The sequence below is a fragment of the Ciconia boyciana genome, chromosome 24 (assembly GCF_034638445.1).
Source record: "Ciconia boyciana chromosome 24, ASM3463844v1, whole genome shotgun sequence".
Classification (NCBI taxonomy): domain Eukaryota; kingdom Metazoa; phylum Chordata; class Aves; order Ciconiiformes; family Ciconiidae; genus Ciconia; species Ciconia boyciana.
The window spans coordinates 1,617,700-1,638,648 of NC_132957.1; the positions used below are offsets into that span (position 1 = coordinate 1,617,700).

Here is a 20,949-nt window from a genome sequence, read left to right on the forward strand (position 1 = left end):
AGCGTCGGTGCCTCTCCAGGGTGAGCAGTTGCCAATGGCTGGGTACCTCCAAGGAATAGACGCAGCTCTGCCCAAGACTTGGCATGAAACCGTTGCAACCGCAGACCTCTGGGGTGGTGCAGATGGTGCAGAGCACCGTTTCTTTTATGCACTTGTTCATAACATACTGTGTGCAAAACCACACTTGGATAAGGACTGATTTTCTTTGTCCGGTTGCTCAGGGAATTTTGACATGACGTAAATGCGGAGCGCTGGGCAAGAGCCTGTCTTACTGTTCAAAGCCAGAAGTGCACGGTGCTGGGTTCACTGTCAACTCACTGTTAAGGTCCTGCAGCTCATTAAATACTCAATGTTCACTCCAAGTGCTTCCTGGGTTTGGGCTGGTTTTTCTTTTCCATGCATTTTCAGAGATGGGTGGTTGTTGTTTTCATTCCATTTCATCAGATTTGTGCAGTCCCACAACGTGGCAGAGCAAGCAGGCAGCCTCCCCGCAGGCCAGTCCGGGATTGCAATATTGGACTCGCACTGGATGCAGAAAACAAATGACCTGGTCCTTCCTTTGCAGCAGGAGCTCATCTACCAGTAACAGGGCTGACAAGCTAGTGCAAGCCACAGGTTTTGCTCAGTGCAGAGCTGGTAGCTCCTGACTACGCAGCCCCAGATATATATATATATCTCTCTCTCTATTTTTTTTTTACAGAATCACAGAATCGTATAGGTTGGAAAAGACCCTTAAGATCATCAAGGCCAACCGTTAACCTAACACTGCCAAGTCCACCACTAAACCACATCCCTAAGCACCACATCGACACGTCTTTTCAATCCCTCCGGGGATGGCGACTCCACCACTTCCCTGGGCAGCCTGTGCCAGTGCTTGACAACCCTTTCAGTGAAGTAAAATTTCCTAATATCCAGTCTAAACCTCCCCTGGCGCAACTTGAGGCCATTTCCTCTCGTCCTATCACTTGTTACCTGGGAGAAGAGACGACCCCCACCTCTCCACAACCTCCTTCCAGGCAGTTGCAGAGAGCGATGAGGTCTCCCCTCAGCCTCCTTTTCTCCAGGCTGAACAACCCCAGGTCCCTCAGACGCTCCTCATCAGCCTTGTGCTCCAGAGCCTTCACCAATTTTTTGTCATAAGAGATGATTTTCACAGGTTCTGGTCTTACTAGCTACCACTGAGAGCATCAGCAAAACCAGTGCCTCAGCTCCTGTTGCGACAGTACTGGACCTGAATCCTCCTATTAACGCTACCGTGTTTCCGTCACAAATGTTACTGGATGCCAGGCTGAGAGGAAGAGCAGAAGGAGCTGACTTCTGTCCTTCACTTTCCAGACATCTCATTAAGGCCAGAGCTCTGAGTTTCACAAGTGCTTAGATTTTAGCTGCAATTGTGATAAAAAAAAACATTAATGCAGCTTTAACTGAGGTTGTCTGAATTACCTTTTTTTTCCCTGTAATTTCTGTGTTAGCGACAACTGTTGCTTGCAATGCTGCCTTCCAAAGGAGTGTTAAAACCTGACAGCCTGACCAGTTAGTTATTCAGTGTGTAGGAATCAAAGCTTTGGTGCCTGTAAAAATCAGGTCAGTTTAAAATAGAAGAGATGAAGAGCAGCATCATTCCAGTCTCGCTCACTACAGACTCCTTTTCTGCTCATGTGCTCCATGCCTTCGAGCTGTTGCCGCTGACGGAGCGGGTACGTGATGTGCACATTAGGGATACAGGACTAGCAGGACTCCCCTCGCTGATGCACACCAGTCCCCAGCCGATAAAAACCCACCACCTTACACAGTGGTGGTAGACGTGTTCTTACCTCCTGCAAAGACTCCTCTTACCTTCCCTAAAGACACAAGCATTCAGAGCTGGAGTACATCCATGTCATGTTTTTGGGTCCATACAAACTGGAGGGGTCTTATAAAAGGACTATTTACAAAGCCAAAAATTTAACTTTGTTTTGAAAGTTTATTGGATCATCTTGACACAAAATCATTACAGCAGCTTGTGGTATGTTGTTTTCTTTTTTTTTTTTTTTTTGAGGGAATGTTGATAGCAAATAAATTTGTGAATGTAACACATCATACAGTTTCAAATTCTAGAATCACTGCACAGGATTCTGTAAGAGAAGACTCTACATGCTAAAGTGACAGTTTTCATCCATGAATTAAAAAAACACTAATTGAGGAACATTATCCTTTAAGACAATTTTAATATGTTCAGTTTCTAATACACAAACTGGCTAACCAAGGGAGGTTGACCAATACCAAAACCTACCACTTCACCAGCAGTGAAGCCTGCTGCAAACAAATTCCTGCAGCGCACAAGTGTGGTCCAAATACGAAGCTGGTCCTAACCAAAAAACCACAGCAGAGCCTTTGCAAAAATACCCTAATAAGGGAAGAGTGTAAAGAGCACAAGACACACTTGAAGTACGGGACATTCACCCACAGGATAAGATCAACACTTCATCCTGTTCCCTGCGTAGGGTTTTAGTTCAGCTCTGCTGGGCACTGCTGACACCCGTCGGAGTGGTGGCGGTGCTGGAGAAGTGCAGACCAACCCAGCTCCTCCCTGGGGACCCTTCTGGGAACAGCAACCAACAGCTCTTGACCCGTGCCTCAAAGCAAAACCGTTCAAGTGTGTTCTCAGTTTGCTGGGTATGGAACAGCAAGTAAAAGAATGAGGGGGGATCAAAAGCAAGAGATTTTGGAGAAAGACATCAATTAAGCATCTCTGTAAAGGACACAGCGACATCGCTGTCCAGTCAGGGATTCCAAAAGATTTTGATAGTGCAGAATGGGCTTCACTTCGCAGACCCTCCCGTTCTTCCCTCTGAAGTCACCTGCCAGAGAGACAAGTCTGCAGCTCCTCACCAACCCCTCCCTCCTGCCACCCAGGCAGGGAGAGCTCTGCTGCAGGGACCCAGTTACACTTGCGCTGCTAAATCGGCACCCACTGCTGCGAGGGCAGGGCCACGGGACGCTACGGGGACAACTGAGACAGCACGACATCTCTGATTTCACAGCACAGAGGGAGGGAACAGGGCTGTATCTGCAAACTGTTCAGAGTACAAAGGATTACATGTGTGGGCGTTTCTCTAACCTGGTAGTGGTCAACCTCAGCTGGTGAGCAAAATGATAAAAAAGCAGGAACAGACCCCTTTGGATTTCCAGTTTCTTGCTACACCCTAACTTTTCAGGAATGTGAAATTGAAGTGGACTCATAAAACACATCAGCAGAGACTGCTCAAAGGGGAGAGGCATGATAGACTCCATTTGCGGGCATGGTCAACAGGAGCAGAGAACCAAACAGTAACACTTTCAGCCTGCATGTGATGCATTCACTCTCTTTCAGCTGTCACTAAAAGAAGGTTAAGGCTCAAGGCAACTACTATAAACAGAAACTCAAACATCCCAGTTCTCACAGGGCTCATTTGGATTAGCTCAAGGAGATGGAGGATGTTTATATGCTGATCACAATAGATCTTGAGATAACAATAATAATAATAAATCATATATAAAAAAAAAAAGAGGCCTTCAGGTCCAGCACCAGCCTCTGCTAGAAATATACATCAACTACAGCAGCCCTGAAGACATATTCCATGGCTAAGGATCAAGACAACCTTCCCCGGCGATAAGCACAAGCAACAGACTCTGTGCTACTGTTGATAAAATTCTGCTTAGTCCACCACCCCACGCAGATGGCAAGGTTTATGGGATCATCATGAGCTGCTGAATAAATAGCGCCCCTCCCTCCTCCAGTCATGTCACCAGGATCTCTTTGGGCTAGAAAGGGTTAACACCACAGTTTGTAAAAAGTTTTGAAATAAAAAGGTAACATACAGCCTTAAAATGTCTAAACTGCAAACAATGGTGGAGTTAACTGAAAAGCACGTGCCCCAGGATAGTACATGCGTACGAGGGAGAAACTTAACACGTGGGTCTGCTCGTCTTTACACATTAGGTGTGTTTCCTGTAGTTGGAATATTTTATAAGGAACATTCAGCACTTGGACAATGTCTCTTTCATCTCATCCAACAAGTTGCTAAGCAGGGTGGAATCATTACATTTCCCATCTATGGATACAGAGTTCTCTCCCTTGGAAAGAAAAAGAAAAAAGAAATCCATTAGCTCCTCTTCTAAGCGAGGACAATTTTATTCCCAGCCAAGCTCAGGGAGTGGAAACAGCCGGTGGAGCCTGCACAGGAACGAAGCAGGCTTAGCTGAGAGGTCAGTCTGGGGAAGCCATCAGCGTTGCTACTACCCACCAGGTACGCGCTGGGCAACAGAAAGCCCACGGGGAGGTACAAGCTTGGTAGTAGCACAGCAAAAACTGCTGGATGGGCCAGGTGAATTAAATTGCCTGTGGTGTCCCTGGATGATTTAGACAGGAATATTTCCCTCTTTCTGTTAAGATAGGAAAGGCTGCAGATTTAGCTTCTCTCAGGTCTTGTTTCAGAGTGTTACAATGCTCTCACCTTTTTTACCAGTAGGCAGACGTGATGGCCTTGGATAGAACGACTGTACATTGATGCACACGAATCAACGCGTTCCACAACTATAAAGAAAGCAGGAGTTTTCATTTAGTGGGACAACTTTTAATAGAAGGCTTGCTTCCTGTGAAGAGGAACTACTGCTTTGCCAGGCCTCAGGGAACAGAAGCTTCTACTGAGTGAGGGGAGGAGGAAGTCAGGGTTAAGATGATGTACGTGCCTGGCTCCTCCTGGCTCCTATCTGGGATATTTCACAATAACGAGGTTAGTAATTTGTCTTTTAAGTAAGCTGCAAATGTTTTGTGGCAAAAGTGCTGATCAGAATGTAGATCTCTTCCCCAGAAATACTTACAGTGAGGCAACGTCTAATGCATACACCAGAGCATGATGAAACAGCCATTCATTTTGCTTCATCCAGTACTTGTTTTTTAATTAGTAAGTCCAAACTTGAATAGCTCCCGCTCTCCCTTACTGAAACGAAGCATTGGGGAAAGAGGTAGGCTGAAGCACTGATGATCAAATACACCCTCCAGAGAACAGTTACAGCCCTAACTATAAGCAAGCTGCTCCCGTGATACCTGCCACGTGCCTCGCTGGACTGGAGGAAAGCCACAGGGACAGAGGGAGAGTCCATTTTGAAGAACACTGCATCCTTTGAGGATATCAATGTATTACAAAACTGGAAAAAACTCCTCTCCCCAATTTATTTAATCTAGGCATCACCTGCTTCTGTCATTGTTGAGGCCACGGAGTGTTGCACTTGCCAAGCACAGCAGAAATTTTAGAATATGGAATTTTGCAGAAGGTTCTGCCTCAAGGAAGACTCACCTGAAAAATGATGATGAAAACAGATCTTTGCCAGTAGATGTTGGAAAGAAATGCTAATTCCATCTACTTTGATAGAACTCATGTGCAGATCTCCAGACTCTAGGAGCTTGGCAAAAGCATCACTGCAAAACATGAAGGAAAGTAAACACTTGTACTAGAAATTCAAGTGAAATCTGCCACATTAGCCCCATGCAGACCTCGAGACATCTCAGGATGCAGAAGTCTAAGTACTACCAAGCTCTAGGAAAATGGGTTTACAGCAAATACGGGAACCACACTCCAGACTCCACTGGACTACCCTATGACCTCAACCAGAGCTCCTTCCACACGACCTCTGCCAGCCTACAGGGCATACAGCGCCTTCTTCAGAATCACTTGAAAGAAGTTGCTGGACATATTTTAATAGTCAAACATTACACAAGATAACTGAACTGTAACCAAAGCAATCACAAGCAGCCACAGTCAAAAGCATGCTGCGTATCTTGCAGAGATGGCCTGCAGCCAAAGCTCAGCTTCACATGGGCGGCAAAAGCACCAATGCTGTGCTCCCTAAATGGCACTTACCTATAGCAAGGCGTCGTGATCAAGTATGAAGCGCAACTGAAGTGCAATTTGAAATCTAGTTTTTCATGGGTTGAACCTTCATCATTCTGCAACAGGTCAAAGGAAAGGAGATGAAAGGGAGCCCCGAGGCAGCAAGAGGAGGCACCACCCCCACCTACCAAACAGGCACCGACGAAGACTTTAGGGCTCAATTCCCTTTGATAGACCCTGGCTGGGCCTGAAGGATCAGTCTGAGGACGACCATCACATTACAACATCAGGCCACTCAGAGAAAAGATTTGGGCACCTAGGTTGAAACATACACCTAGAGCAGATAAGGGATACAACTGGAGGGATCTGGCTGCATTTTTGATTGCACTCTGCTGAAATATATTGAGCGGACTGAATTTAAACTAACAGTTGGAAGATGTGGTTTTACAGTTCACTGTTTCCCAAGCAAAATAATAAATCAGTATCTCCCAGATTCTTAGGTACTGAAAACAGGACTAGTATACTATTTAAGAAACCCTTAAAATAGAGATAATGGCTGACTCAGAAGTAGCCACAACTGTCTCAATTCACTTCCTTTGAGCTGTTCACACAGCTCCTTCATTAATAGCTTTACTGAAATAAGATTAGAAACCCACATAGTCTTATACAGGTTGATACTTACTAAACAATGCCTTTGGCTAACCTCACTCTTGTTCTGGGTTTCCGTCCATATTAACTGTATCTAATTCTTATTACTATTTTTCCAGCCTTGTACCACGTAGCAGTGTCCACCTGATCTTTGAATAACTGAGATCAGAAGAAACAGACTCTGGGTTGCAACTCTCAGTAGTTGGTTGACCTCCTCTCCCCAGCAGATGCACCACTGCAGTGATTTTCTAGCTGACAATGTGGCATATGTTTCAGGCTGCATTGCTCACACACTGCCAGGAATGACAATTTAGGACATGCTTACGCAGTATTCGGGACACTCTTTGCACAACATGTCATGTAAAAATACTTCTCACATCACAGAATGGGCTGGTGCAGCGGAGATGAAATGATGCCTAAAAAAAAGCTCGAAAGCAGTGCTTTCCACCCAAGTCAAGCTCCCTTATGCAGTTCCAAAGGAAGCAGAAGCACAGAGTTTAAAGCTGCACTTACTTTGACTATAAAGGACAGTGTTCCTTTTAACTTCTGAGCCATAACAATACTCTGAAGTGTAAACACAAACTGGGCTTCATTAGAGATTCCTAGCATGAAGAGAGGAGAAGGAGAAGTCAGGTCAGAAAATGTTTCCATAGCTAAGTAATGGTTAGAATAAACTGATCAGTAGCAGCTAAGCTTTATGTACTGACTATTTTTGAACCAAGTTTGAAATTTTCCATGTAATTGGAAGAGAGTTATATGCACAATTCCTGTTGTGAATTAACAGTGTACAGCACTTAGCTCTTGGGTCTCTGAAAAGCAGCAATAGCTGGCATTTGGTAGAGACTGTTGAGTGAGTGCCTGGGCAAAATGTCACAGTGGCAATATATTTAAACTGTTTGTATAACCAAAATATTCAGCTTTCCAAGTAGTTTTCAGAACTAATTTGAATTTTAATGTTTCTATGTTTTTCTTTTGATATACAAGTCTGTGTCAAGAACTGCCTTATATAGAATAAAAAAAAATACCCCACTGCTTTTCATGGGGGATCAAAATACACCCTGAAGCCACTAAATCCCAGAAGACTTCTGTGAGCTGTTTCAGTATTCATATTAACTCTTTGGCGAAGGAAGTGAAATTCAAAGAAGTTTAGCAATTCGACTGTACTACTGTACTATGTAGGAAGCCATTATCCATCGTCTTCATGTCTAATATTTCTTAAGGGCTCAGCTCCCCATCCAAATAAGCACACACTTATCACAAACTTTCACTACGTATGGCCTCTGCCATTAAAATGGTGGAAAAATAGCTCGAGAATAAGTCCAGAGCAGATTCTAATGGTTCATGAACCTATAACTTTGTTTCATTTTAAATCTCATAGCAAACTCCTCATGAATTTTACATTCCTGTAGTTGGCGATGCTGGCACGTTCAAAGGTGTGCCAGCCTGCAGTCACCTGGAAGAGGAACTCAGACATTCGGACTCCCAGCCCTACATTATAGGCTTTGCTCCTGCTGTACAGAACCACCTGCGTTTATAGCCATACTGCAAGAAGGCTTATCCTCTCCAGTGAACTGTGTGAAAGCCCAGTGAACACCCAGGCAGAGGGACATGTCTTTCTGGAAAAGAGCAAGTAGCAAGAAGTTCAAACAATTCTTTCCACAGGAGGGCAGTGCAGGACTAGACATACTCCAAGAACCCTGTGCAAAGCTGCGCATACCAGGGGGTAGCTGGAAGGGCACAGGTATCCCATCATGTACTGATGATCCTTCTGGTCGGAGCATTTTAGTGTTGAGAGAGTCCAGGACATTTAGTTCCATGCTCTTAAGGAAGCTAGTGCTTTTGTTCTCAAAGATAACAGAGACTGTAACTTGACTATCATTCTGGAGGTTTCCTTGAATATCGTAGGTCTGCAAACGAAGAAAAAAAAACAATCCATGGGAAAGATTCAGAAACTTCAAACAGCAGAGCACCAGAACAGAACATCAGAATAAAGCAAGCTTCAAAAAGAAGGTAATTTGGTACAGCTATAGAATAATGAAAAGCACACTGGTGATCGGCTCCACAGTACTGATAAGTAGTGGGAAAATACCAGCTTAAAAACTTGTTAAGTGGGACATCCAAAGGAATGGAAATGGAGCTTTGTTATGTTTCTATCTCCTGGGATTTATACAGTTCTTCAGTTAAATGTTGTCTACATAAAGTCACTATACTATCCCCAGGGTAGCCCCTCTTTTCTTAGAGAACACAAGAAGGGAAAGACATCTGGATTTGAATGCCAAAAAACTCACCATTTTAATGTATGGGTTTTCAGCAAGAAGGCGATAACTGGACATAGGCTGAAAAACAAGAAAGAAATCACAGTCGCAATGTAACTAATTTCTCTGAAAAGAGCTGTCATCCTCCTTCCTCCCAAAACAGTTTAGCTCCTGCCTTTTCCCCAAGGCAAGCGCTGCCAGTGCACAGCTACTCACTGGTAGTGGTTCATCATCTAGTGTTCCATTCTGCACCGACTCTGTTGTCTCCTCCTCGCTGTGATGACTCTTCTTTTTGGATTTCTTTTTATCCTTAGATTTCTCTTCTTTCTCTTTCTTGTGCTTTTTCTTCTTATGCTTGGAGGATTTCTACCAAGAAGAACAAGAAACTACAACAAACCCTTAAAGAAACCCTGTATTTCCAGCCATTACATTATGACCTCTCTACCAGTCTTTCAACTCTAGACTCTCACTCTATGCAGCCTTCTGGATGACTGAACAAAGTTTCCTACTACTGCAGAAACCTGAAACAGAGCTCCCATTCCTTAAACCCCAATTGTCTTTCTGTGTTGAGTCCCAGTAAACCCTTGCTCCCCGCTCAGATGACAATGCCTTAACCCAAAGCAGCCTGGGATCAGCAGAAGGCCCAATCTCTTCAACCGTTTGGAAGCTCAGCTTTAAGACTGCTACCTCAAGGAACAACCAAACCTCTTACTATGAAGTGTTTAGAGCTCCTCAAGGATGTAGCATTCCACTGCTGCCTATTTGCAGGTGGTCACTACACTGAACCTTGTGATTCTGGTGTGTGTCTTTTTAAGGAATATGAGACACTAGGAGAATATGGCTAAGGGTATCAGCAACTTAAACTACTTACCTTTCCTTCATCATCCTCCTCCTCTTCCTCATGTCGCTCTTTCCTTTCTTCCTTTTTTACCTCTTGAGGTTCAGCCACAACAGCAGCACCCACTTCAGGCTCACTCTGAGTAGATTAGCAGAAGGATTATGACACTAAGGGAACGCAGTTGGAACAACTGAATCCCACACAAAAAAAAAATCTTAACAGTGACACTCCCCCCCCCATTACCTGTTATTTCAAAAATTACATTAGACTAACATGGTATCAAGCCTTTCATTTTATGCCTCTGAAACCCAGCAAATATGATCACCTGAGGACAAGATACAAAAGACTTCCTCCAAGGAATCCATCCCCTTATATTTCCTGTCTCTTCCTCTAAAACGTCCCATCAAAATTCATGAAACTTTTTCTTTCAGACTGTCTCTCTCATGTCTATTAATATTGCTAGTGTCTAGCTCACACTAGGAAATAAAGCCATTCACTAATAATACAATATTAAAAACCACCAATAATATTAAAATCCACCACGCCTGTAGCTGCATCTGTATTTCTATCCATTGATCTGCACAGCAGAATGAGCTCGAAACCTCCCATTACAGTGTCTGTAAACTGGGGAGATAAAATGTCATTGCTTCATAGCAGTAAGTCGAGGAGATGAAGCTTATCTTTCCCTTCTCTCCTGCAGCATGACAAAGCACTCGTATCGCAGCTAAGATGCAATCATAAGAAAGTTTCCTGTGATGTGGTAAGATGTCTACCTGTGGCTGGGTAGTGGAAGCAGGCAGTGGAGCAGTGGAGAGCCAGAAATCCAATTCTTCCCCCTGAATTTCAAGAGAAAACAAAACCATTGTGGTTTGTTGATACCATTCTTTAAAAAAAAAAATATTCATCAATTAAATTAAAACCTTAAGTTTTCATGGAAATGCATCACTCCAGAATGCTCACACAGAGATGCTGCAATACATTTGGGAGCAAATAGTTCAAGAAGCTTAACTTCAGCCTTTGAGCACAATTCCAAACCTGGACATAGCTGACAGTAACGCAAATTACCCCACGTATCACAGTATCTACAGGCATTCAAAGCACGAGCTGCATCTTAGAGGAAACCTGCATCTTGCAGAGTGGTTAACAAGAAGGATACTTCAAGTCTTCAGAGTAACTGACAACTAATGTCAGGTTTTATAACTGAAAGATTCTGAAGTATACAGGGGACAGGATGTAGAACAAAAGTGAGTTCCAGGTATTTTGCTAAAGAGTTCCCCATTTTAAGAACAGACAAAATATCAGTAAGCTCAGCTTCCAAATTAGATCTGGAAGATCTGCTGTGTAGGTTGCAGTAGGCTGAATTCTGTTAACTTATGAGGCTAAGTAAATGTTTTTATTAAGAGAAATCTTTAAACACCTGCTCTTATGGTTGTAAAAATTTAAGGAAATAAAGGTTTGAAAACATTCAGCTGTTTGAATTGTAAAATACAACTGTTCTAAGCAACAAACAGAACACAGCAATAAGTGTGGCCCATAACAGCAGTTTCTAAAATAATGCAAGTTTTGAAGAATTACCTTTTTTTCTTCTTCCTCCTCTACTACCTTTTTCTCTTTCTCTTTCTTCTTCCCTTTCTCCTTCTCTTTTTCTTTGTGTTTCTTTTCCTTCTTTTTGGGTTTCTTGCTCTTCTTCTCTACTAAGGGAGCTTCTGAGTCTGGTGACTTCATAGTCTCAACATTTCTGTGTCTCTGCACTGGCAGCTTCTCACTGTCTGCTAAGGGTCTTAAAAATAGAGAGACCATTACCCTTCTGCAAACAGTCTCCCTTAGCTCAGATTATCTGCTGGACGTCCAGACAAGGTATGCTTTGTTTTTAAAGAGCTGGGCTCCAAAATCTTAAATCAGCACATACTTCTGTACCTGAGGTTTATTTATGTAACTGCAGACACTGCCCTCATGGATTAGAAGTTAATAGAAACAATCTGAAGGTGACTGAGAGCCAAGCTCTTTCTGACACCTGATCACTCTTAGAAGTGGTAACTACAGACCTGCGGCTGAGTAACACCTACAGAAGAATACATACACATAGCATTATGCTGCATTTCTGTGGAACCACTCTCAAAGGAAAACCAAAAATGTGAAAGAGTAGGAAGCATTTGCAACAGTGTGGAAATTCAAGCAGTGGAATGACAGCATAGCTCAAACAGCCCTTGAAGGGCGTGTTTTTTGTTGTTATTGATGAATAGATCTTTCCCATTGGAAATTATTTTAAGCAAGGAATTGTTTCATTTTGGAAGTTTACGCTATGAATCTGTACTCTACCATTACATTTTAAAAGTTGTGTTTAATTTCAGACACCTGTTTCCAAAAAGCATGAGTAGTAGTTCAGATTTACACTATATCCCAAATCCTTTACTTGGGAAAAAATCACCACAGAAATTTCTCCATTCTTGTCAAATACTGTCCAGAAATCAGTGAGACGTTCACTGATCACCTCTTTTTCTATTTCTACAGCTTTTACTTAACATTAATTTTTGTGTTTGAGCAGCAAACACCAGTTCAGGAAGATTTCTAATGGCCTCACCCGCCTTAATTTATTTTGCTTATATTGCATGAAGAACCAGACCCAATTCATTTTTTACTTTGAAACAGACACTGTAAGGGCAAGATGGACCCCATCTGTGTGAAGAGTAAACAGATCTCATCTTTCAGCTATTTCACATGTACCTGTACAGGAACAGGGATCAGTGTTGAAAGTCAACGATGAAATGGACTCAACACAAATTTGACGGTCAATACTTTCAATAGTTTCACCACCCTTCAAGTATTTACCCTGTCCACTGAAATCAACCAACCTGACAAAGAAGGTCAACCACTTGGCAATATATTCTTACCTGGAAGGCTTCCCTGAAACCAGACTGCATGTGAGCGTGACACAGACATAGCAGTGCAAGCACAGAAAGAAAGAGAGAGGACAGAGACATGAGAAAACGTGACAGAAGAGCACACTGACTCATATGAAATGGAAAGAGAATGGATGGAAACAATACAAAAATCCAAAGATGCCTCCTGGAGCACAGCATTCAGAAACTGCTCTGCTCAGTGTTTTCCACGCTGTTGAAGCTTGTCATGCAAATATGAGGACTACAGTCAGAAATTAATTTCCTGTTATACATTTGTCCCCTGCAGACTCAGAGGAATGTGACCAGCTCACGAAAAAAGGAAGTTTTTCAGAAACTATTCTTTCACTTTTTAAAAATGCTACATCACTGTTTTGCAAGGTACTGAGGGGCCAAACCCCTACAGATTTGAGAATTGCAGAGAATGGCACAGACTTTAAAGTTAAGTATCAGAGAGAGAGTGATACTACCCATGTACACATGTGCCTGCACAGTCTTCAAAACCTTACAGAAGGCATCCATGGACCATAAATCAGCAATTATTTTTAGCATGGTGATTTTGTAAAACAGCAACTAAAAAAAAAAAATCTCCATGTGCAATACTTAACAGCCCACTGCTAATTACCACGTGGCATGCAGGGATTCAGAGTCTGCTGCACTGCAGCCTGCGGTGCTAGTACTGTAAACAACTCCATTAGCTGAATGTGGATCAGACTCTGGTCCAAGTTCTAATATGATTGAGTGAACTTCATATCATAACAACATTTTTCAACAGTGGAACCACACTGAATGTCCACAGGGCAATGGGGACGCTACGAACTGGCCGTTACTGGTCAAACGATGACAACGCAGAGCATACATGCGTGGCACGCATTGCCATGTGTACAGTGGTTCTGAGATGAACACAGATGAATGCAGGCCACACTCGGTGCCAATGCAGGTTAGATCAGAGAGAGATTGCTACACCCAAAAGCTCAGACTCTCTCACATCTGATCCCAGCTACACTGCTTCTGCTTTCAGACTCCATTCAGTCACACAAAATGATTCCCCTGCCCCTCCCCAAACCCCCGCTACTTCAGCAGCTTAGCTTTTATCATCTATGCTGCGGTTGGAACCCAAGCCTGGATGATCATCTAAGGTTACATCCAAGACACGGTGAAAGACTTAGTCTTTTCATCTAGTGGACTGCAGATAGTGCCTTTGCCTGTTTAGCCCCAGACTTGCCCTCATGCATTCTGATTAGCAATTAAGTAAATTCACATACAAAACTCTCACTTACTTATCCAGATCTATATCAAGTGCCTTATATGGATCATTGGGATCTTTGTCATCTTCATCACTGGGCAAAGCGTTCTGCAGGAGAGATAAAGAGATCATCCACTGAAGAAGCAAACCACAGGCAATTTTGAAACTAAAGCTTTACATCGCCCAAACCAGTTTAAGATTGTTAACCCTGGAACAGGCCAGCTTGCAGTCAGGCAAAGTTATAGGAACAATGCGCTTTAATGCAGCATCTAGTTACAAGATTAATTTAGAACAGAAAACCATTCTTCATAAACTGCAGGATTTGAATTGCTGCTGTTCGGTTTTGATTAAAGGAAATTTTAGGAACAAATACAGATTACATCATTAGCATGCGCAATTAATTATAATCAGCTGCAAACCTGCTGACTAGACAGCAAGTTAATGTCAAAGTGAAGCAGCAGAGCATAACAAATCAAGTGACTATCTGGACAGCGTTACTTTTACAGCAGAGATGCATATTGTTTGTTTCGTTGGGGTTTGTGTGGTGGTTGGTTTTTTGTTTTGTTTTGTTTTTTTTTTAATAGCTTCAGTGGCAATTTTTGTCTTTTTGTGCACAAAAAGACAATCGTTTCTCCCCCTGCAAAGAACAGCCTAGGACCATCTCAATCAGTCATTTCTTAAACAGCTTAGCAAGAAATCAGAGCTCTTGAACTGCAATGATGCTGACTGGCTGGCAATTCTTGGGGAAAAATCTCTCAAGAGCAGCACACAGATAAACCCCACAACTCAGACCACCAACCATAGCAACTGACCTCTGGCATCTCTTCTGTTATGATATCGACATGGTGAGCTGGAGCAATATCCTCCTCACTCTCCGTGTGCAGAGAGTTATGGCGATGATGTTTACCTCTCTTCTCCTTTTTCTGTTTTTTCTTTTTCTTGTCTTTCTCCAGTTTCTGTTTATGTCTTCGCTCTTCTTCCAGTTTCACATACTGGTCAGACATAGGCATTCCTGCGGAGGAAGCCAGACTGCTTTCAGGCTACAGTCCACATGGACATTGATCGCTGAAACAGTATGTTAGGAGTGAACCTTGCTTCTAGCTTCTCAGAATTAGAAGGATCAACACCTCTCTATGCTTCCACATCACCTCACATACAGCCCCTCTAGGACCAGCTTTACTACCACACTCCCTCTCTCCAGAAATAGGACAGAGCTGTATCCTGCTCCCCGATTCTTGTCCACATGAACTGGATTACAAAGAGTATCTAAACATCGATACTTTAAGTAGAATTGGTGCCATTGCTGTACTAATACTGACAACTTTCCACACTTTTGAAAAAAACTTTGTTATGTAAGCCTTAAATATTTGCACTTAGAAGTGATCACTTGCAGTGTACTGCACTTTATCAACAGCTTTTCAGTTGCTATATCAAACCACTCATTAGATATACAACTACCTTTTGATTTTTGAAACAAGATATTAAAATATTATCTCTGCCATCAAACTCCACTTAATGTCTCCTGATCACCTTCATCAGCCCTTTAAAACATTCCAAAAAAGTGACTGTTACCTACACAGAACAGTGGTTAGTTTACATGTTACAGACTTGGCTGCGCAATATACTTAATCACAGAATTACTTCTCATACTGTCTTGAGAGGAACTGCACTCGGACCGCAAAGTACTATTTTCAAACACATGTAAGTTAAGGACATATATTTAAGAGCCTAATGAAAGGATGCTCCTTGCCCTTAAAAACCTAAGGAGGAATTCCTAAGAAGGAATTATTACTTTTGCTTAACTGAATTTCTGTAATTTTAAAGATTAGCTGCACTCACCTGGAACTTTTAAGGGGACAGAAAGGTCGATCTGGACCACAGGTATATGTTCCACACCTGGAGTGTCTTGGTATCGCTGGGAAAATTAAAATTTATTACATTCTGAGCACTGCCAGATACAAATCTATATAAATAGACACATTTCAAAACATCAAGCAGTTTAATCCTTTAAGTGAACATTTTAAAGGACAGGAATGGAATAGCTCAGTACTAAATCCTGTGTGGTAGCAGACTGTATTTTAAAGCCAGATGATAACTATTATAAGAGACCCTACTTTTCACTACAGTTTTTTAACCCTGCTACTGCCCTGAAGAAGGCTTGTTGCAACACTCTGAAGAATTTTTGGTTTGTATTTTATTGCTAATAACTTACCACTTTAAAAGATAAATTTTGATATTTGAGTTGAGGAAAATGGGGCAGTCCTTAGGATATACAGGGAATAAAGCAGGTTCTTTCCCTGAAAAAGGTGTTAAGAAGAGACCACAACAACCTTTTGATCCATAAAACACACGGCATGTTCAAGAGGAGCATGTGCAAGGTTCACTCTCTCTCCATTGCTCTTAATGAAGTGCCTGGCAGTCTGAACCCTTCCATCACCCAGAGCTGGGACAAACTACCTGCACGGGAATTTGTGACACAAGGGCATGGAGAAGAAGTGTTTCTCCACGGCTTTTAGAAAGTCCTTGCTGAAATATAAACACTGGGCTTGCCACGACAAGTTAATCCAGATTGTTCCAAACTACTCTGTAATGGGAGCTGTGACAATCACCACTTTCTTATTTCTAAACTGGAGGTCCACCAGAGAGTCATAGAAAGCTGGCTGCTCTTGTGATATTACGTCATTTGTGAGTTTCTCAACACAAACAAGACTTACAAAAATAGTTGTAGGTAGCCACTCCAGTTGGCACACTACTAAGTGATCAGAACTGCAGTGGGAATAATCCGAATGTCCCAGAGGGAAGCTGCAGCTCTGACATTCAGCGAGCCTTCACACAATTTAAGAGATTTTAATTCAGACTCACTCACCTTCTGCGGGGAAGGAGAGCTTTTAATATAAAATGGGTTGTTTGCCTGTTCTTGTTTCCGGGCTTCTCGACGCTGAAAACAAAAGAGTTATTTGTAGTTAGAATGTTTGTTCATAAGCAGAGAGAGATAAAAAGCAGCAAAGTGCAAAATGCAATCTCCCTGAATTTTTGGAACCATGCATAACTACTTGCAAAAAGACGATACCATAGTAGCCTGAGTATGATAAACCAGTTTTGAGTTACAAGACTTACTGGAATGTAACTACAAGTACTGTTACTACTATAACTAATATTCCTTAGAACATCCTTTTTTTGCTTTTTAATTCTAGACTAGAGAGAGTAACTTCTGAAGACCAGATTTTGATGGCAATTCAAATGTTTCTATTTTCATTTTTGCAAAGAGAGGAAGAAGTGAAAATTCTTATCAATAAGTTTTCTCTAGGGGAAAAAAAAGGTCAGAAGCAAGAAAGGTGGTATCACTACTGAGAACAGTCGCACTAGAGTAATTCATAAAAGCTGCTGAAGTCCATAAGCAAAGATGCTGCTTCTTTCTCTGCTGATCTAGAGCACACAGAATAACAGAAGTATACCAGTGGAGGAGGTGTGTAAAAAACCAAATAGCTGCACAGCTCAGCACAAGTGTCCATCCTCAAGACCCCGTACTTCGAAGTGAACTGCACTAGACACCACAGTTTACAGGTCAGATTTTTACAAGCGCTCAAAACTCCTAACGAGGGCCAAGTTTTTATGATATCTTGCTTCCACTTGGACAAGATAGGCAAGCTAGACTTACAAGAGAACTTTATATCGGATGTATTCCACAACGCCTGAAAAAATACCTGTATTTTGTTCACATCAAATAATCAGATTTCCTGAGCTGTAGAGAGCAGAATGGCTCCCTGGCTACATGGAGAATCCACAACAGCTCCGACTGCTGTAGTAGCACCTACAACATTACTACTGAATTATGTAGGGAAAAGCATTTTAACATTCACTCACTCTGGCCAGTTCCTCTTCATCTATTTCTGGCTGTCTATGTCTGGAATGCCTTTGTTCCTCATCATGAAAAATTGTTTTGGGCTTTTCATCTTCAGACTCACTGTCTGATGGAGGTTCATTGATCCAGGCATCAAGGTCCAAGCTGGTAAGAATTGCAGGAAGCAAACAAATAGCTTGACTCAGTACCCCTGAGTATTTCACTGTTTCTCATCATATGCTTAGCTTTACTATTTAAGCATTTAAAAGTTTAAATAAGGCTTTAGGAGAGAGAAGGAACCTTACCCCTCTGGAACTGGTACTTTCTTCTGTGCTTTAGGAGCTACAGGGTTCAGCTCACCAGCAAACAGGGCTATTACTTCCTCAGCTACAGGTACCTCTTTTATTTGTAGCTTCTGAATATATTTTATTAGTTGCAAGATGCAAGAAGCCTAAAAACAAATGCAGTAATTTCAGAATTAATATTAACAAACTGAACCAGAAAAATAAATTGCAATGAATGTCAGCAGAAGATAACTGTTCTGCTCCACTAAAGGAATTAGGGGAAGCAACATAACTGCAGGTTTAGAGCAAATGTAAAAAAAAAAAAAATCTATGTTAACCCTCTCTTCTAGCTGTGTCCTTATGTGCTTGCATAATTTTAAAATTAAATTGTCTTGAGTTAAATTCTTGCAAGCAGTCTTCAGAGGTGGTATCGAACTGGAATAAGATCTGGGCCTGGACATGAAAGGGTCACCACTCTTCCCAGTCCTCTAGTTCTAGAGCTTCTCTTTCACTGAGTTACACAAAGTACAGAATAAATGCGCCACTCCGTTGATAACAATGGCTTATATAAAACGTGCACGTCCACAGAAAATTACATATATGCTCCAAGACATATGTGAGACTTTGTACGATAAATTCCAAAGTAATTTTGTTCTCTTACCCTCTCCTGAACTTCTAGATCTGCACTCTGTACAAACTGAGGCAAACGCTCAATCATCAGCTGTGTAATTTCCTGAGCTGCTTCCTTTTCCCCAGATTGCTCTTTCTGCTGCAGGATGGATGCATAGAGCTTCACCATGTTCTGGACATAAACTGCCTGGATGTGGCCTGGTAGAGTCGTAACTTTAGGCCTCAACATTGCTTCTAAAGTTTGGTTTGCTTCCTCGAGGTGTCTATAAAGACAGAGTGGACAGATGAAAGACAGCAATTGAGAAATTTCAACATTTCATCAGTCTTCATGGAGAAGAATTTTTCAGAAACCTCAGTTGCAGTACAAAGTGCTGCAGAAAGACAGGACAGACTACAAATACATAATCATTTGCTCTCTGTGTATTTTCCCCTTCCAAATTACAGTAGTAACATGGCATAGAAGGCTTTACAGCTTTCTCCTTTTACAGAAGGGGAGGGACACCTCTATTTCCGCTTTTACAAGTTTAGTATTCTTTCCATCAACTAAGCATTGCACTTCTAAGTGCCAACTCCATTGGCATTCTGGATTGAGCAGCCCAGCTACCTTCCTGCCATTCTGTACTTCACCACTCACATCAATGAGGTTGTATTTCCCAGTCATTTACTGAACAAAAATAAAATCTAGTAGGCAATGCTTAATACACAGAAAAGAATGCAGATCATAGCACCTGTTTGAATAAATCTCATGCTCTTATTCAAAATTGTCTGCTCACGACTAAGTGGAAGATGCACAAAAAAGTTACCGGTCCATTACGAATGGAAAGCTAAAGTTCTTTCAAAGTAAAAATATGATCAAACTGAAAAAGGAGAGTATGTTCTCTTGCTTCTTAATCTACAATTTTCTTCGCAGAACTTTTTTAATTAGGTGAAGATTTGATCTGTATCAGTGTTCACTAAAAATATCACACCTACTACACAGATTTAAACTGGAACCAGTGTTCAGAGTGGCAACTACAAGAAGAGACACGAAACCAGATGATAAAAGGAGACTACAGTATCATGGTCTGTCCAACTTAACAAAATGAAAGCTAGGTAAGCATGTGCATATGCACACACAACCAAGAGACAAAAACATGTTTAAGCTAAGACACTGTTGGCACAAGAACTTTGAAAATTGTGCTACTGTGGGTACAGGTAAGTTTTTAGCCAAAAATAAGATTACTTCTAATTCTCAGAAAGATTAGGTTCTGCAAAAACCTTTCAACAAGGGCAAAACAGGGAGGAGAGCAAAAACTAATTCAGTCAAACATGGTGATTGGACATTTTCCCTATGATATAAGTGGGGTTAGACCTTAATGGTTAAGGAGTTCCTTCAATGTCTTAAGATCTTACTGCTTATACCCACAACTACGCCTTCCTGCATGAGTGGGCAGGACTACAGAGATAAGAAAAAAGACCAGATATTCAAAATGAAGAATCCATCTTGGCTAGAAACAGCCAAGGAGTCTTATGGGGTGAGGGAGTGGGAAAGCAGCAATCATTTTGTTAGCTTTAGGGTGCATATTCTGAACTATCCTTCTCTCAAAAATACTTTTCAGTGACCTGAATCTTTGTCCAAAAGAAGTCGCTCAAAGCACATCAGGCTTTCTGTTTGCACTTACTCAGAGAACTCCCCACATATCCAAGCAGCAGCATAAAGCACCTCACAGATCCCATTTCTCTGGGTGTTGCTGGCTATGAGATGAGCATTGTCCAGAAGCATGGCCATTTGAGAAACTGCAAATTTACGAATAGCTTTAACTCTGATAGCTACATCTAACATCTGAGCTGCTATAAGATGCCCATGTCGTGTGCCTTCCAACCGGGTCAGCTCCACCAAGATGCTTATGTACCTACAAAAAGTGAAAGGGATGCAATTTTATCAGCAGACAATCATGCATTACCATTGCTGATGATCGCAAAGTTGACACATAAAAACACTGACCATTCAAAGTTGGTGATATATTGATAATTGGACTGACTACAAATATCTATGATTTTGGTCAGCAGCTCATCCCGGTATGTTGTCCCTTCTGCTTTATCCACGTGAATCATCAGCTTCTTCACTATCTCCATCAAGTTCTTCTTCGATACCTGTTAGAGATTTATTGAAGGGTTGAACCAAAACTAAGCATTTCCCATACTGTCAAGTTCTTCCAATTCCATTAAAGCAGCTGCTAGCTCTTGCTACCACATGGATCCGTGTCATGGGTTAACGAGAAATCAGAACCACCTCTCTAGGCCCCAGCTTCAGTCACAATTGAAAAAGGAACCTGTTTTTTTTTTTTTCCAATGTTGTTATTAAAGCAGAGTCACAAGCATACAAGACCATGCTGTGGGAGAGCTAAGGATCAGAGTTACTAGCAGCAATACAGAAACCCAGGAGAAAGTGAATCTTGTACTTCTGCCAGAGTAGCAA

The 20,949-nt window shown here is 41.9% G+C and overlaps 1 protein-coding gene across 1 annotated transcript in view; it reads right to left on the reverse strand.

Annotated features, from left to right (window-relative positions):
• Positions 1-1,944: 1,944 nt before the first annotated feature.
• The window catches only part of AP3D1 (adaptor related protein complex 3 subunit delta 1), a 45,395-nt gene continuing 26,390 nt past the window's right edge, over positions 1,945-20,949 (reverse strand). Inside the window, exons 13-32 of the mRNA XM_072845216.1 lie at positions 20,476-20,624; positions 20,153-20,383; positions 18,523-18,754; positions 17,883-18,028; positions 17,601-17,742; positions 16,603-16,674; positions 15,576-15,651; positions 14,549-14,748; positions 13,771-13,844; positions 11,169-11,373; positions 10,367-10,429; positions 9,627-9,731; positions 8,972-9,121; positions 8,789-8,836; positions 8,218-8,407; positions 7,014-7,102; positions 5,883-5,968; positions 5,319-5,440; positions 4,476-4,555; positions 1,945-4,095 (exon numbers count right to left, since the gene is read on the reverse strand). Of these exons, the coding sequence (XP_072701317.1) occupies positions 4,000-4,095; positions 4,476-4,555; positions 5,319-5,440; positions 5,883-5,968; positions 7,014-7,102; positions 8,218-8,407; positions 8,789-8,836; positions 8,972-9,121; positions 9,627-9,731; positions 10,367-10,429; positions 11,169-11,373; positions 13,771-13,844; positions 14,549-14,748; positions 15,576-15,651; positions 16,603-16,674; positions 17,601-17,742; positions 17,883-18,028; positions 18,523-18,754; positions 20,153-20,383; positions 20,476-20,624 (2,556 nt within the window). The 3' untranslated portion in view covers positions 1,945-3,999. The remainder of the gene's footprint in view (positions 4,096-4,475; positions 4,556-5,318; positions 5,441-5,882; positions 5,969-7,013; positions 7,103-8,217; positions 8,408-8,788; positions 8,837-8,971; positions 9,122-9,626; positions 9,732-10,366; positions 10,430-11,168; positions 11,374-13,770; positions 13,845-14,548; positions 14,749-15,575; positions 15,652-16,602; positions 16,675-17,600; positions 17,743-17,882; positions 18,029-18,522; positions 18,755-20,152; positions 20,384-20,475; positions 20,625-20,949) is intronic.